At 52.1% G+C, this 17,124-nt stretch overlaps 2 protein-coding genes across 2 annotated transcripts in view; one reads left to right on the forward strand and one right to left on the reverse strand.

Moving 5' to 3' along the window:
• The window catches only part of LOC119094219 (glutamate receptor ionotropic, NMDA 2A-like), a 44,177-nt gene extending 40,980 nt beyond the window's left edge, over positions 1 to 3,197 (forward strand). The window contains exons 12-13 of the mRNA XM_037217294.1: positions 2,676 to 2,801; positions 3,148 to 3,197. Of these exons, the coding sequence (XP_037073189.1) occupies positions 2,676 to 2,801; positions 3,148 to 3,190 (169 nt within the window). The 3' untranslated portion in view covers positions 3,191 to 3,197. The remainder of the gene's footprint in view (positions 1 to 2,675; positions 2,802 to 3,147) is intronic.
• A 1,146-nt stretch (positions 3,198 to 4,343) lies between these two features.
• Positions 4,344 to 14,384, reverse strand: LOC119093849 (pre-mRNA-splicing factor CWC25 homolog). The gene is made up of 4 exons (XM_037216860.1): positions 14,279 to 14,384; positions 6,965 to 7,758; positions 5,336 to 5,860; positions 4,344 to 4,762 (listed from the first exon to the last, which is right to left on the reverse strand). Exons 2-4 carry the CDS (start codon positions 7,708 to 7,710, stop codon positions 4,579 to 4,581), a joined length of 1,455 nt encoding a protein of 484 aa, XP_037072755.1. The 5' UTR covers positions 7,711 to 7,758; positions 14,279 to 14,384; the 3' UTR covers positions 4,344 to 4,578.
• Between the last annotated feature and the right edge of the window lie 2,740 nt (positions 14,385 to 17,124).

Below are 17,124 nucleotides of genomic sequence, written 5' to 3' on the forward strand. Positions count from 1 at the left end.
CCGAATTCTGCGGACGTGAAGAGAAGAGACATTCTGTTTCCATTCCATTCTGCATTTTCCAAGCCAGGCGCTTTTGTGTGGTGGGTACCATGGACAATGGCAAATGATGGTGTTCTCCGGTTCGGGCGAATTAGGCGGCTTTTAGTGCACGCGCCCACGAAGCCTTCCACGCGTAATGTTTGAGAACATCCTCACTTTGCGAGGGAGTTCAGAAAGTTTGAGACAAAACGATGCCATATTATATGATGTACAACCGTGAGCTAATATCAAGGACCTGTCATGTGTGAGTGAGCCAAACCAATTGATGACATCGCCAGGGGTACGCAGCAGCGCTAGTCTGTGTGCGCGAGACAAAACAGAGTCAGCCGGCCCGGCCAGGGTGGACGTGCGGCGGCTGAAATGTCACACCACGTCCTGTCCAGCCGCGGACGGCTGGGCTCTTCTCGGCGCTGTGTTGTGTCGGCTGCATGCGACCCAGTACGCGCGCCGGCTGCGACGCCCTCGAACGGTGGCGGCGCTCCTGGACGTCGGCGGCGCCCCCGGACGGCAGTGGCGTCCCGGGCGAGCACCCCCTGACGGCGGCGGCGGCGCCCCCGGACGGCAGTGGCGTCCCGGGCGAGCACCCCCTGACGGCGGCGGCGTCCCCAGACTGTAATGGCGCCCCAAACGGTGGTGGTACCCCCGGACGTGGCAGAGCTCTCGAACTGTGACGGCGTCCCGGACGGTGGCGGCGCCCCCGAACGGTGGCGGCGCCCCCGAACGGCGGCGGCGCCCCCGAACGGCGGCGGGGCCCCCGAACGGTGGCGGCGCCCCCGAACGGCGGCGGGGCCCCCGAACGGCGGCGGTGCCCCCGAACGGCGGCGGGGCCCCCGAACGGTGGCGGCGCCCCCGAACGGCGGCGGGGCCCCCGAACGGCGGCGGCGCCCCCGAACGGCGGCGGCGCCCCCGAACGACGGCGGGGCCCCCGGCGCGGCCGGCGCGCCTCACCCTGTGCACGCTTGCTCGTGGCGCATCTGCTCGACGTACACTGTGTGCACATACATCCAGCTTTGACCGCCGCGCGCCGCGTGGTCGGCCACCGACGCCTATGAGTCGCCAGCGAGCGCCGCAGGCAGGATCAACAGCCACCCTAAGCCGGATGTGCTGTCAAAGGCCAGGCGTCCCACCGCTGGCGGCTTTCGCAGGGTCGTGACGCGGAGGGCCCTTTGAAGCTAGAGCTGCCCGTGCGCCCGGTTCCAACGGCGGGCTGCAGTCTGGCGAGCCGAAGTATCGTAACTGCTGATAACACATTCTGGCCGAAAATGGCTACTTATGTCCACTGTGGACCAGTATTACTTTGGCGGTGAAATGAAAGAGAGACACCTTGCCATTGGGCTTCGTTTCACCAAGAAAGGCCATTAGCTCCCAGTTTTTCGACGTTGTGAGTTCCGAGTTTTTATTCTGAGTCATCGGCGTTCAGCATACCAGGAAGAATTGATCAAGCGACGTTATAGAGCAAACGTTGGTTATATTGGCAGTGCTCGTTTCCAGCTGTGCTTCCAGCTGTGTTCCAGCTTCCAGCTCGCGAGTTATCGCGATCATATCACATCACATCAACGAGACGGTCGCGATCTCACGATCACCCTGCGGTCGCGTCTAGCCTTCATAAGCACAGCTTGAAGCGTCAGTCACCGTCAATATAAGCGTGTTTCCTCTATGTTGATCAATCTTGTCATTAAGCCAGTGTCTCCAGTTTTCTTTTCTAAGGCCGATGTGTCGGCAAAAGAAGCCTCAATTAACCATTGCGCTTCAGTAACAAGCGAAAGGCTGGTGAACCCCCTCGCCTATAACGCTACAGGTCGGTGACAGTCTCTGGCGCTGAGCTTCGGGTGATGACCCCGAGTCGTCGGGGTCATCACTTGAATGGCCTCCAGGCGCCACATCGACCACGTCATTGTGTTATTCTGGTGTCCCGTCTGCTTCGATTCTGTCGTGTATGGTCGAAGCACAAAAACGGCCCGCCCACGTAAAACTTACTTCAATCGGGGCCCACCAGATCCGCTGGCGGTTCCGCCAGATCCACTGGTGGTTCCACTAGTGCAGGCCTTTGGTGAGCTCATGCGGAGCCTGGTGTAAGGCGATCATAACTCACAACGCTGTTTAACAAGCTGTCTGACCCACAGTACGTGCTGAACCTGGATACCAAAACGATGTGGAGATATGGCATCCGTGGACCTGACCGAGCCTGATCCGGTGCCATACGACCCGATGTGACCTGATGTGACCTGTCTCGAGGACCGGTTCCCGATGGTGTCTACCGCTGACCTCTGCGGGGCTCGGTGACCGGTCCAGTGTCTGCCACTGAGCGCAGCGGTCGATCCTCAGCAGTGTCTGCTGCTGACCTCTGCGGGGGTCGGTGACCGGTCCAGTGTCGGCCACTGAGCGCTGCGGTCGATCTTCAGCGGTGTCTGCTGCTGACCTCTGCGGGGGTCGGCGATCGTTGCAGTGTCTGCCACTGAGCGCTGCGGCCGATCCCCAGTGGTGTCTGCTGCTGACCTCTGCGGGGGTCGGTGACCGGTGCATTGTCTGCCACTGAGCGCTGCGACCGGTCCCCAATGGTGTCTACCGCTGACCTCTGTGGGGCTCGGTGACCGGTGCAGTGTCTGCCACTGAGCGCGGCGGTCGATCGTTCCCAGGCCTATCGTGACGCGGCCCGAGCGGGGCCTCCCCAGCGCTGTTCGCCACCACATGTACACACAACAGTCTGCTGAGTTCATCCGACTTAACCCGGACAGATTCAGCGGCCACCGACAGCAGCAGAGGTGAGCACCGTCTCGGCCACCGACAGTAGGAGAGGTGAGCGCCGTCTCGGCCACCGGCCCTGCCGCTCACGTCTGGCTCGCTGGGTGTGGGCCCGGCAGCAGGGCCAGCTGCACCGTGTCGCGGGAAGACCTTACCTGGGGACGCCAGGGGTGTACTTTCAGAGTGGCTTCTGCTTCACTGTGTTTATTCACACATGTAGTGCTGAAAGTGAAGCGCTGTGACTTGTCATCTATCAACGTTCGAGCTAAAGGTACTAACTTCCGGATTTGAATTCACTGTAGGCGCGGAGGCCGTGTCCCACGCCGTCGCAGCCATGATCAGCTGTTGACTGCTGACCTGTCGCAGACCCGCCTCTGTGGAGATCGCCGAGCTGGAGACCGTGCTGTGAGGCTGAGGCCGATCTCCGAGCCCAGCAGCGGTCCAGAATCCAGCACCGCTGTCCACCAGCCAGCACCGGGGCCCAGCAGCCACAGCAACCATGCTCGCAGGAGACGGCCGCTGGTCGCACACGGCCCCGTGTGGCGGATGAGAGCCTGGGTGGTGCGGGGAGGCGTCCACCGGTCTGGCCTGGCGGTCTCATGGGGCCAGGCATCGGTGCCAGCCACGTATTCGGCAGCCCACTCGCGACTAGACCAGAGCGAGCCTGTTTTCGGAATTGGGGAACAGGTCGATGGGGACCGTAAGGATCTCACGTCGTCGTTGTCGTCACTGGGGCTTTGCGACGCGCCCAACTACTGAGGCTATATAGCCTCGCCTCCCTCCCACCCTGGCAGGAAGGGCAGGCACCGCGGGGAACCGAACCCAGCGCCTTTGGTTTCCCAGACGCGCAGTGGTCAACGCAGACGCGTTAACCACTACGCTATCGGCACCCCTGGGGGCTTTACGAACCCCTGGAATGGGAGGCTGCCAAAAACGCCAGGAGCGTGCCACCGGTGGCAGATATACAAGTAGATGCCCGACCGGGCGGAGCGCTGCCGCCAGCCTGGCGGAGCCGGCGCGTCGTCGGTGGCCAACCAGGCTGCGCTGATCCTTGGGCCGATCTGATAGAGGATATGATCTTCGGCGCGCCCTGCGCGCGCACAGGGCATGCCGAAGATAAGATCCCGTCCTCCCGTCCGGGCACGGACCGCAGATAAGTGTGATATTTATCAAGTGTTTTCTGGGTCAGCGCTGTTCCGCGTCTGTTGACTTGTTGTTGCAATCAGCTCAGTTCATGCGCTTGTGCCGCTGTGATGATTCAGTGCTGACCAGGTTTGTAGATTAGAGGTATACTCTGTAGGTGAGGAACGAAAAGCTCGTTTCCAGCATCTAGATTTCGCGCACGGATGGCTCTTGGGTACGGCGGGACGTGGCTATAGACAAACGTTACATTTTCGTGTTGAGAAATGCGGTAATCGCCGTTAACAGCCGTGTTTTTGACAGTGTTTAGATTATAAATGTTACACGTGATCATTTACGTGTTCTCAAATCCTGCTCAGTGCGCTGCCCGTTGAAGATGTGTGCTTTCTTCGTCGGGCTTGTTAATTTGCGGACGTAAAAAATCAAATACATCATTTGTATTTTACAAACAGTACCAACACTTATCCGCCCAGCGCACCTGTGGCACAGTTCTGCAGCATTCGCGGGCATACTGGGCGAGTTCCCTGTGCGTGCGTGAGTGGGTGCCTGTCGAGCGTCCGCCCACGGCCCTCACAGCGCGACAGCAGTGCGGGCGGGCCGAGTTCAGAAACATGGCACGCCTGGCCTTCGGAACACCGAGATCGTGCCGGCCGGCCGTCACCGCTTGACGAAGCTGCGGTCCATGGCGGCGGCCGAGCGCTGGATGTTGTAGCGGTTGGAGCGGATGCGCTGCTCGACGGTGCCCCGGTCGGCGGCGGCGCGCAGCTGGTCCCGCACAAACGACGCCTCGCCGCTGCCCTTCTCGTGCTCCTGCTGCTCCCGCGCCTGCTCGCTGTCGTACCTGGACACAGGCGCGTGGCCGGGTCACCAGGCGGTTCGAGCGGTACGTCACGGCGCACTCCAGGGTCACATGACAGGCATTGCGCCTGAACACGGCAGCAAACCCGGCTGGCTTGTTGATCCAGTGACTGGGCCCAGGGAAGCCTAGGGTTAAATAGCGAGAGCGGTGGTGACTGAGTAGCCACGTAACACTAAACACGTATCTGCACGACGCAGGATGTACCGATACATCCAAATACATTCATAGGCCGCATACTGCACAAATGGTTTGGGTTCCGATGACTGACCCCCATGCACCGTCCCTGGACAGCAGACATAGTATGGTTACCGGCCGCCCTCAAACATCCCAACAAGGCTAACCACGTCAAACCCTGTAATCCCATCTTATTTGTCCTATTTGTCTTACCTGTTCAACCAATCACATTTATTCATCCCTAAGGCAAATACAAAACGGTATGAACTAGATCGTCCACGGCGTTAACAATGTATGTTACCGTGTGTTTGGTTGAATGAAAGTGCAGCCACTACGCTGGCAATGTTAGCGATGCAGCATCTGTCCTGTGTCGACACTGACCTGGCTAGGTTGTCTGCCCGCTGCTGATCTCGGAGCTTGGCGTTGTCCATCATTTCTTGACGCTTCCTATCCATCTCCTCCTGCGACAGGACGCTACCTCGTCCTCGCACCTTCTCCGACTGGTTCCGGCCTCCTCCACTGCCGTTCGTCCCTCGTCGGTCCCTGTCTTCGTCCCTGCCACTCCGTTCCGTTCGCTCTCTATATCCGTCTCCGCCGTCCCGCTCGGTTTTATCTCTGCGACTGCCTTTGCTGTCCCGCTCTGCTCGATCCCTTTGACCGCCTCTGCTCCCCCGCTCTGCTCGGTCCCTGTGACCGCCTCTGTTGTCCTGCTCTGCTCGGTCCCTGTGACCGCCTCTGTTGTCCTGCTCTCCTCGGTCCCTGTGTCCACCTCTGCTGTCCTGCTTCGCTCGTTCCCTGTCTGCACCGCGGCTGCCCTCCTCCAGCCTGTGCCTTTCACCGCCTCTGCCGTCCCGTCCTCTGCCACACTTCTCCCCGGCTCCGCCGTCCTTCTCCGGACGGCTTGCACTGGTGGAATAAACAAAACACGGCATCAGTTCACTACTCAGACGTGTCACGGCGTTCAAAATGACGGCCACGTCAGCCACCGTCCACTGAACTCCTACGGGGTCGGGGATAGAGACAAACGGCAGGACACGGATATCCCGCAACCGAGTTACACCAATGGTATCGAAGTGGACGCAGCGCTGCCAGCTGGGCGATCACCTATCGTGATCAAGTGAATGGCCGAGAACGGACGTGATCAAGGGCGTGGTCAAGTTCTGTGGGCAGTGCGTAACAGGGGTGTGACATTGTACCAAGTTGGAGGGGCTCGAGGCCGCTGCCCTCAGCTGGCGGCTCAGCCCTGGACTGCGAGCAGCGGGCGGCGTCACTGGACGACCGAACTGAGCGGCAGGGAGGACTGACGGCCACAGGTGATGCGTTAAGGCCGTTATCTCCGTGCCACGTCACATGCACAGCGATAGTTTTCTCGTTGTTTTTAGGAGATACGTTCACCCCCAACGTCGCCCCCCCCCCCCGCAGTTATCTCACCTACACGCCATATTCATTAAGCATTCCAGCAATGAACGCAAAAACAATGGAATGACACCTCATTTTCTAAACTGTGTACTGAGATAAAGAGCTGTAAAAACGAAGCAAAGACAAAACATTTGATGATGCTGCAGGTTTTTAAGATACAGTGTAGAGTCGCCTCTCCCGTCCCGCATTTAGTGAAAGCAAACCTCGGACGCGCAATACGGTCATTGATATGCTCGACTAATGAAATATCGTACATATACAGTAGCTCCACAAATTCCATAGGACTGAGAAGTATTGCTCACTTCATCAACCTGTAACGCGACAAAAGAAAATGAACCATTCGTTTCAGCCATATATCTGCGGTGTATAACACATCTCAGGTGCTCGTCGTGCCCGAAACACCGCAGCGTCAGCGATCGGACTGCATTTGGTGGCCCAGCGGCCGTCCCCCCTCCACACCTACCTGTCGCCTGGTGGCCCAGCAGCCGTCCCACCCCCACACCCATCTGTCATCTGGTGGCCCAGCAACTGTCCCGCCTCCACACCCACCTGTCGTCTGGTGGCCCAGCGGCCGTCCGCCTCGACACCCACCTGTCCGCGTGTCGCCTGGATGGCACGCCGTCGGGCCGGGCCGTCTGCCGCGCACGGCAGGCCCCCTCACTCCCGCTGCGCCGGTCTCCAGCGCTGGAGCTCCGCGACCGCGACCGCTTGCGGGACGGCTTCTTCTTCTTGGCTGGCGCGGGCGATTCACTTCCGGAACTGCTACTGGAACTGCTTCGATGCCGTTTTTTCTTTTCCTTACGGTGAGATTTCTTTTTGGACTTTGACGCATCCTTCTTCTTTTTCTTCGTTTTCTTTTTCTTTTTAGGCTCATGATCATCGCTGTCCGAATCACTAGACTCGGAGCCATTCTGGAGCAACAAAGCCATCTTAGCAAAGAGCTTTTTGTCAATATCTTCTTCCTGTTTCTTGTGTTTCTTTTTCTTGTTACCGTCCTCTCCTTCTGCCTCCGCTTTTCGTAACTTTTCTAGTTGTTTGCGCTTTATCGGGTTATCCATTAGCTCCTGCAATGCTTGATCCTCCTGCTTACGTATTTGAAAAAGCGGGTCTTCTTGTATCTTCCTGGCTAGATCCACTTGCATCTGGCCAAGATCCCTCCGCGCCACGGATCCGGGAAGAATTTCGTGCTCCACTTTATACACTGGACCTGCCGCCTTCTCCTCATCCTGCTGTCTCTCAAAGTTACTATCAATTTGCTTACCAAGCAAGTATTCCTCTCTATTCAAGGTTGACTTGTTACCCTCATACATCCAGTTCAACTTGTCACTCTCTGCCATGATGAGGTATGATGAATGAATGTCTCACTTGTACAATCCTCGAGAAACCTGTAATGGGCCAACATGCTTGAAAGACCACATGTGACATGATCACCAAACTGCTGCAATTTCTGTTGGTCGCAAAACTAGCTTTAAGCCGTGAAAGTCGCCAAATTTTCTAAATAAGCCGTGGAAGCTGCATATTTCATTGCTCTTTAAGAGAATGTTCCACATTTGGAGACATTGAAGCAGCCAGCAGATAGGATGAAATCAGCTCAATCAACTGTTTCTATACCTTTAATAGGAAAAGACTGTCTCGACAACACAATATTTCTATTTACTAAACATGCCCCTCAATACCTGATCATTTGATTGCTTCATTGCAAATCGCACATTAGTTGAGAGCTAACTGACGACCGGTTTACCTGGATATCATGCTCATGAACGCCAGATGTGAACAACTCGACACTTATATTGTTCTAGCAATGATCGCCACGGGGCCAATGAAATAGCAGAATTGAATGACGTTATCATGGCGTCATGGATGCCTGGGTGGCCTCTGAAAGTCCGCGAGAAATGTCTGCACATCTTCACGGGCGTGCAGTTCAGAAGCTAGAAGGGTTTAGGTTTTGGTAAGAGCAGGGCTGTTAATGCACCGAATGATATTCAAGATTCAGTTCCAAACCCATGCAAATGTAAAATATGTCCTTTATTACACCCGAGCTGAAACCAAGAGCGAAAAGGCGAAACATTGGGCTACATTGCGATAATGCGTGCTACAAGAATCCAACAATCTGCGATGAATCGGGTTATCCCGCGTCACCAAATTCCATCGATTAGGTTACATGCAACCCAATCCATTCACTCATTCTCCTACCGTAAGCCAACATTACGACACACTCCATTACGGTGAAGTAAAAAGGAACACCCACGAGTTCGGCTGCATTTCAATTTTCTGTGTGGGGGGGAGGGTATAAGCGTGGGCTTGTTTGTGTTTTTGGATGTCATATATACATTATATATATATATATATATATATATATATATATATATATATATATATATATAGACAGGTCCGTATATCTTTGCAGACTGTTTTCCTTTATGTACAACCAATGTACAACCGCTGATTGTGCATTCACGAGCTTTTTGATGCATTGCTTGTGGCTCCGGGTTTTTTTACTTAGCAGCGTCGTTAACACGCACTAGGATGGGGGCCAAATTGACCGCGGAGGTTTTTCCACAGCGATTTCCGAACCGCGCGGTGTAGCCGGCCCAAAATTTGCATAACTGTGGAGAATTGAATAGCGGATCTTTTGATGCCCAAATCAGACGTGGCTTGTTAAGTCCTAACCTATGGCCCGTCAAAGTCAGGCCATGGCTGTCAGCGATGACCATTTTCAGAGAGCCGTTCCATGTTTTGCCACAACAGAGCGCTAGATGAAGCCATACATATCTGAGAGTTTCTTAGGCAGTACACCGATTCAATTTAGAATTACAACCAATTCCAGCGACCTAAGGTCAGGTATAAAGGTCAGACCGAGGTCAAAATTAACTTGCTTTTTACTCGAGAGCTTGGTTTATGGGGTAGCTTCTGGCGCTCACTTTGAATTTATCAACGACAGGGACCATAACAAACACGCTCCATGGACTTTTTAAAGGTCAGAATAGGTCCCTGACATAAAATGACGCAGCTGAACATCTTGTTTTTAAGAGCATGCCGCCTAGCGTAGTCCCTGACGCTTATCCTGATGGCAAAATAGAACCAACCTCGTAGGCATTTGGCTGCCCTGACTTTCGAAAATAAGGTCGCTTAATTTAACCAGGCATGATTGGACACAAGTTAACCTTGCGCTTAAAACAGGTAATTTGCTTCACGGCGGTGGCGTGAGGACTTGGGAGCATTTTAAACACCAATTTGGAGTCTGACATTGTTTGACCTTATTTGTCCGCAAGTTCATGACCTAGGGGACTTAAAAGTTCACGTGCGGACCAGCCCATAATGTGAATTTAATCTCTCTAGGTCTCTTAGTTTCCGAGATCTCAGGGGATCGAATTGATCTCCCACCCACACCCCAGCGAAGGGTATTTGAACGGCCATGCGGGTGCGCGTTAAGATTTAAAATTGTTCGTGCAAAATCACTCATATATTCGACGATATCTGTGCATTCTAAGGCTTCCAGCCATTATCTCATCGTCGGAAAAATATAAATGCCACAAGCAACAAGTTCACACTTTTCAAGGATGAAAGGTGTGCATCGCCATCATAAATGATCGATTTTAACAGAAGACAAAAATTATGATCGTTGTTTGGATACGTATAAAATGCGCCCGTCAGAATACCACAGACACATCACCACAATCGCATCTACAGTATCTATTGCCCACCACCTAATACCTCAAGAGTTGTGCAGGCCTTTGTATGTTTGCAGTTGGAGAGGGTGCGTTAATAAACATGCTTTCTCAAATTTGAAAGCGTCTTCTGTCATTGCGCGTCTGAGGAATGTCAGTGCTTTCCGTTAGTCGTCGTGTCCATGTCCCATCATGTTCGTGTCGCATGCGCTGCAGAGGTGCGCCGTCGCGTCAGGAGCGCATGTATTGCAATCACGACACTCCCACGACGCCTGACAATGCAGCCTCGGAAGTACATTGCCGGGTGTCGTGATAGTGTCGTGGTTACGCCAATGTTGTTTATGGAACAAAGTTTGCAGGCTAGATTACATTTCAATTGATACACTACATTGGCACATTTTAGTTTGTCGGCTTTGACAAGGCTGTTCCGAATAAGTCAGAGATTTGCCTATTGCGGTAATAAATTACAACGTATTCTGTGGTCGTTCTCGCCTTTTACGTATTGAGAAATGATTTCACGCAGAGCTTTTTCGTCTTGTTTGTAGGCAAATGTCATATGATTCGTATAATACAGTTGGACGGTTGGCTGGTTGTCTTGTCGTGGTTTATTGTTAAAGCGTTTTATCACGTGTCGCTGTACTTCGTTTTCATTCATTAAACATGCATTTAAGCACTGCTCTGATCGTACAGGACTACAGTCGGAATTGGTACGAATCAGACAGATCCTGGAATCGTGTTTTTCTTCAAATTCCGGGGTTGAAAGCGGAATGCGATGACACGTGACAAGACTCTTTAACAATAAACCAAGATGACAAACTACCAGCCGTCCAAGTGTATAAGTAAAAGCAAATAGCATCTGCATACAAAGATGGCGAAAAACTACGGAAAATCGTCTCTCGACACGTAAAAGGCGAGAATGACCACAGAGTATACATTGCCATTTATTATCACAATAGGCAAATCTCTAACTTTCCTATGAGGAACACCCCTGGCAAGCCCGACGGGCTAAAATGCACCAATGTAGCATATCACTTTCAATGCTATCTCGAAGGCCGCAAACTTCGTTCCATACACTACATTGGCGTAATCACGACAATCGCGCGACGCCTGACAATGCACTTACGCGACGGGGCACCTCTGGAGCGCATGCGACACGAACATGACGGGACATGGACACGACAACGACTGACGGAAACCACTGACATTCCTCAGACGCGCAATGACAGAACACGCTTTCAAATTTGAGAAAGCATGTTTATTAACGCACTCTCTCCAACCGAAAACTGACAAACGCTTCGCAAGATGAGAGTTATTAGGTGGTGGGTGGTGGATACTGTACATGTTATCGTGGCGATGTGTCTCTAGCGTTTCCATCATCGGTGCTTTTTATACGTATCTGAGTAACTAACGATCCATTCCTTGGGAATCTTTCAACCTGATGCAACAACGGTGCGTTAGATGGAACCATACATCTCTGAGATGCTTTCTTAGGCAACACAAATACTGAATGGGCAAATTACGTTAACCTAGAGTCAGGTATGAGGGTCAAACCAAGGCCATAATCAACCCCTTTTATTACTTTAGGGTTTGCTGTATGGGGTAGTGTCTGGTGCCCACTTCGATTGATTGATAGCAGGAACCGCATTATACATCTTCCATGGACTTCTTAGAGGTCATAAAAGGTCACTGACTTAAAATGACCCAGGTTAACATTGTTTTAAGAAACATACTGCCTAACGTAATCTTTGTCACTTGTTCAAATGCAAAACTCAGAGCAGTCTTTTAATATTTTGGTCACCATGACCTTCAAAAGGTCCAAAAAGGTCACTGACTTTAGGTGAGCACGTGACCTTTTGCTTAGAACGTTATCTAGGTTCTGGGGGCACTTTGGAGACCAACCTGGAATTTGACCTTGCTTGACCTTTACTGACCCGAAGGTCATGACCTAGGAACCTAAAACTTTGAACTAAGTGAGTTCACGTACAGGTCAACACACCCCATAAATTTGGAGTCAATAGCTTTCTTAGTTCCCGAGATCTCAGGGGAGTCAAATTGACCCCCACCCGAGCAAAGGGTATCTAGCCGGCCACGCGGGCGCTTGTTAAATATGGTCGGGCTTTATGCTACATATATAGCATAAGGCAGCAACCATGGGTACACCCATAGCTAAGCGGTAGGTGGTAGTCACAGAAAGGCTGTTGGTCGAGTCAGCAGATGTCAATTTCTGTTCTGCGCCTAGCGACCTGGTGACAATGCCGTTTTTGGCGGTCACAGTATCTCGCGAAGAGTATCCCTGAAAGACGGCAGGGGACAACAGCAAATACTCAATGCTCACATATTTCAAATATCATTTCAAATAATGTAAGATGTGATGTGTGAAGATGAACCACATCCGTGCCCGCCGTACCCCAAACCGGAAGGGGTCCCGTGGACGTCATGCCCGTACCCACCCTACCCCAGGCCAGAATGGGTGTTGTGGATGCCATGTCTGTGCCCAGACCAGAAGGGGCGTTGTGGACGTCATATCTGTACCCACCCTACCCCAGACCAGAAAGAGTGCTGTGGACGTCGTACCCAGGCAAGAAGAGGTGTCGTGGACGTCATGTCCGTACCCAGACAAGAAGTGGTGCTGTGGACATCATGTCTGTACCCAGACAAGAAAGGGTGCTGTGGACATCATGCCCATACCCACATAAGAAAGGGTACTGTGGACATCATGCCCATACCCACATAAGAAAGGGTGCTGTGGACATCATGTCCCTACCCTGACAAGAAGGGGTGCTGTGGACATCATGTCTGTACCCAGAAAGAAAGGCAGCTGTGGACATCATGTCTGTACCCAGACAAGAAGGGGTGCTGTGGATGTCATGTCTGTACCCAGACAAGAAAGGGTGCTGTGGACATCACGCCTGTACCCAGACAAGAATGGGTGCCGTGGACACCAGTGCCTGACACTGGACAACCTGGCATAGCTGAAATGTCAATCAGTTACAAACAGCTTAGTGCTGAGAAAGCCTGTCAGCTCCATAACCCCCACAAAATCCAACTATGCAAAGGTGACTTGCATAAATTTTGGTGTGTTTTGGATTAATATCTATTTGCTTCACCTTTTGCCAACTTTGGTGTGAATCTACACATCTAATGATCTACCTGCACTCCCTTTTCCCCCATGTGTCAATTTTTTCTACTTGGATATAGGTGTGCGAAACTCATGTAAAGGTGGGTGCGCCTGATCAGTAAATATATGTATGAGTGTGATCCAAAATGCTGGGCCCTGCAGGAAGGATGATGTCACCTGGTGCTCATCCACACATGGAGGCAGTAGCTGCACAGCAGACTTATTGAACTGGGTGCACAGAACCACAATGCACTCATGCCCCAGCAGATTCCATTGGGGGGGGGGGGGGGGCAGAGAGTACCCTAGGAGTGCCCTAGTGTGTGCAAAGCTGTTCTTGCATACTGAACTGGCCTCTATCAGCTGCCCAGGACAGTGCAGTAAGATTACTGGCCAAGAATTGGATGCTGCACTGGTATGGTCTGATGGGAGGAGTGGTGTGGGATGTTTAAGAAAACAATGCTTGTGATCCCCTGTTTATTTGTTTATGAGAACATGTGAGGATGAGCATGAAGACAAGACCCCAATGTAGTGGTGTTTATTCAACTAACTGTGCAACAACACAGGGAATTGTTAAGCCTTTGCAACCAGCCAGCATGTGATACACAACAGCAGTTCTGAGCAATTAAAATATAGTCAGAAGCCCTTCCAGATTATCTACAATTGGCTGAATACCCAGCATGCATTAGGGCAGCATGATATCTTCTCCAATATAGATCAACCCAATATTGTTCTATGTTCTATCTTCAACATTCTAAGTTCTATGTTCAATGTTCTATGGAGCAAGGAAGGGGCATGGTTTCCTTTTAAGTTAGGGAGGCCTATGCTGGCATTACCCTCCCCTGCACCAAGTTGGGCTCCCCTGTGTTTAGAGCAGAAAGATGGCCAGACCTGGACAGATACCCATTTGTTGGTGCATTCCATGGAAAGGTTGCATCAATTTGCCATGGCCCACCCCCCCCCCCCCTCTCCTCCATACCTATTTTGCGAAACTAAGCCTCAGAGGCAAGCCACCAAACAGCTAAGCAAGGCTACCGGCTCCGTACTACAAAATGATGACTACCAAGACATGTGGTCCGCGGTTCTATTCAAGGCCATTGAACAGTGGTTCTATTAACTAACCTGCAGGTGTTCACTTTTATATTTAAGGACGGAATAACACGTACATAAGACGTCTTCTGCAACACACAAGAGCGGGCATATGCCCAATGCGCACAAACACTGAAAGTGCAAGCCAAGGACTTACAATAAGCCGTCCTAGCTGATATGAGGCCAAGACCTATTGTATGATACATTTCTGGTGTGGCTGTGACAAAAGAGTATGAAACCAAACAACGCAACGTTTACGCGCGTCAAATTGGAACGGTGCTCAGATTGGCGTTCGGATCCATCTTCGCAGACTTTCAATATGTCTGGAAATCAGCACAAAGATAGCTCGTAACTTCCTGATCCTTCTGGTGCAAGTGTAATGTAGCGGGTCCGAAAGCAAAATTGCTATAGTCGGTCAAGGAGTCCAGGGTGACAAAATTGGACTGTTCGGATTACCTTCAAAGTCGGTGGACTGATCAAGCTCCATTTCCTCATCATTCTCGTGGAATTGCTTTGAGCCAGACTAAGAATGCAAAGAAGCTACGGCGTACTCAAAAGTTCAAAGGCAAAAATCAGGCTACTTGGATGTACATCAAAATCATTGCACTGATAGAGCTTTATTTTCTGAGTAATCTGTTGAAATTGCGAAGTGGCAGTCTGAAAAACAAGGAATTAAGGTGTAACGCAAGTCCAAGATAAAAATCGGGCCACTCGGGTGTGCTTCATAATTGACACAATGATTAACATAATTCCACACCTTCATAATTGACACAAATTAGAGCTTAACCCCCTGATAAGTTTGTTAAAAATCGCTACACTACAGCAAGTAAAGAGAAGTAGCCTAAGCTCAAACTCATACATGGACGTCCGCATTGACTAAGGGTGTCCTCGAGCGGTGCAAGAGGATCGCTGGCTGGTACTTTAGGTCACCAACCTGCGGGATCGTGACTCTTTATGTGACGCGCAGTCAGTCCTTTGGGCCCTCATACCCTCCAACCGGACCTTTGATTGCCAGTTCCGTTGGGCCGCCCAAGCCCCTCCTGGGGCCTCATAGAATACTGCCCTTGTTCGGCTCGGGACCCCTTGTGAGCACTGAACCCTCTGTTAGGTGCTGTGGGTCCCTGACAGATACAGGGGTTCCGACCGGTGTAAGTCGCTGGCCCGGGTCTTGTAACTGGTTGGGAAGTGGGTCCTCGGGGCCCATACCAATACGGAGCAGGCTGTGCGGTACTGGTGGAGCCTGACCGGTATATAGGCCCTTATCGGCTCAGGGGCTCTTGATCTATGGCCAGTCCCTTATCGGCTCAGGCCCGTCCCGCAGGCCGAGGCCCCTGAACAAGACTGATCAGCCCTTCGTGTCCTTAAGCCCTCAAATCGGCCCCTTGATCGTTGGACCCGGCGCGCCCTGAAGGCCCCTTGGGCCTCCTCGGACACTGCCTCTGGCCGCTTCGGAGCTCCCTGACAACACAACGTCCTGTCGGGCGCTGTGGGGCATTGACAGACGCCGGGGCCCTGGCCATTGCAAATTGCTGGCTCTGGATTTGCCTATGCTTGGGAAACAGATCCTCAGGCCCATACCGCCGCGGAGCCGACCGTGCGTTACTGGTGGTGTCTGGCCGATGCATAGACCCATATCGACTTAGAGACCTTTGATCAGCGCGCAGGGCCTGCTGGCTGGCATTGGAGTGCTTGGCCCTGCAGGCCGCGGCCCTGAACACGTCCTCCGGAGAGCCTTTCGAGCCTATCGGGCCCTCAAATGGGACCCTGAATGGTAGGTTCCTTATGGGGGCCACGTGCCCCCTGTGCCCCCTCCTCCTGCGCTACTGTACACAAGTCACCAATCCTCGCCCTGATTCGCTGTTTTTAAAACATGGACTGATAGGGGTCGATGCGACCACCTGCCATTCCAAAAGCAAGACGACAGCCAAGCGGAAGCCACCAGTGGATTGGCCTTGACGAGATCTCGCGACTGGCAATAAGCTTGTAGTTTGGCTAATAATTGACCCCACTTGTTCTGGCTTGCATTTTTTGGGGCAGGGCCACCGTCCCCCCCCCCCCCCCCAATGTCCAATTCCCAAAACGATGAGTTTGCGTCTCCCTCACCAAGCGTTTTGGCGTCTAAGTACAAGCAAAGCATTAAAAGTGGGAGATCAAAGTATTATCAGATGTATAGAAGGTTTATAATTGTTTCACATGTAAAAGAAACAAAGAAAACGAAAACTGTGATGTCGCGTACAATTGAGTGCAGCTGACTGCTAGTCACACTTAAAGCACCGTGTTTGTACCTGGTTTATTTTTTAGAATTGTCTTTCCTGCGTGGTGTATATTCTAACAGCACCATAAACATATATTGATTGTTGCTTGGTTTTGTGTCGTCCGCGTGTCGTGGCACCAATCAGCGACACGTTTCAAGCTCTACAGTTTCACTTGTATTGACCGGGATAAAGGCCAGAAAGAAAGCCTCTTCTGTCAAACTTCAATCGCTTAGTTTAAGGGAATCCAATGGCGGTAATCCGACCAGAGCCGTACACTTGAAATTACTTGAAGTTTTCCTAAGTGCAGTTCGCTCACCTCGCCCAGCATCGTTGCGTTCTGGTCTTCGAACTTCGAAACTCTTACAACCACGCTGCCACCCCGTTAAGCAACTGCAGCGGTGTACGTTGTTCACGTTCAGTATTTTGCGGGCTTAGCAGCCAAACGAAAACTTCTCATTTGGTAGCTTCGAAATAGCTTTGCTCTACGAGTGGCGTTCTTTTGTCTACGGAAATACATATATTTAGGCACACTTTGAGAATGCTCCTCGGCTCACGACAGTCCATGAAACAATGACTGCGGTGAATCCGAGATGCTCAAAGAGGTTTTTTGCCAAAACAATTTTA

Source organism: Pollicipes pollicipes, unplaced genomic scaffold (genome assembly GCF_011947565.3).
Source record: "Pollicipes pollicipes isolate AB1234 unplaced genomic scaffold, Ppol_2.1 Scaffold_4002;HRSCAF=4701_pilon_pilon_pilon, whole genome shotgun sequence".
In the NCBI taxonomy this organism is placed as follows: domain Eukaryota; kingdom Metazoa; phylum Arthropoda; class Thecostraca; order Pollicipedomorpha; family Pollicipedidae; genus Pollicipes; species Pollicipes pollicipes.

Coding starts and splice junctions, on each gene's coding strand:
- LOC119093849 (XM_037216860.1), bottom strand. CDS start 7,710: ATGGCAGAGAGTGACAAGTTGAACTGGATGTATGAGGGTAACAAGTCA. Junction 5,861..6,964: donor TCCAGGCGACACGCGGACAG/GTGGGTGTCGAG, acceptor TTATTCCACCAG/TGCAAGCCGTCCGGAGAAGG. Junction 4,763..5,335: donor CGGGCAGACAACCTAGCCAG/GTCAGTGTCGAC, acceptor GCCTGTGTCCAG/GTACGACAGCGAGCAGGCGC.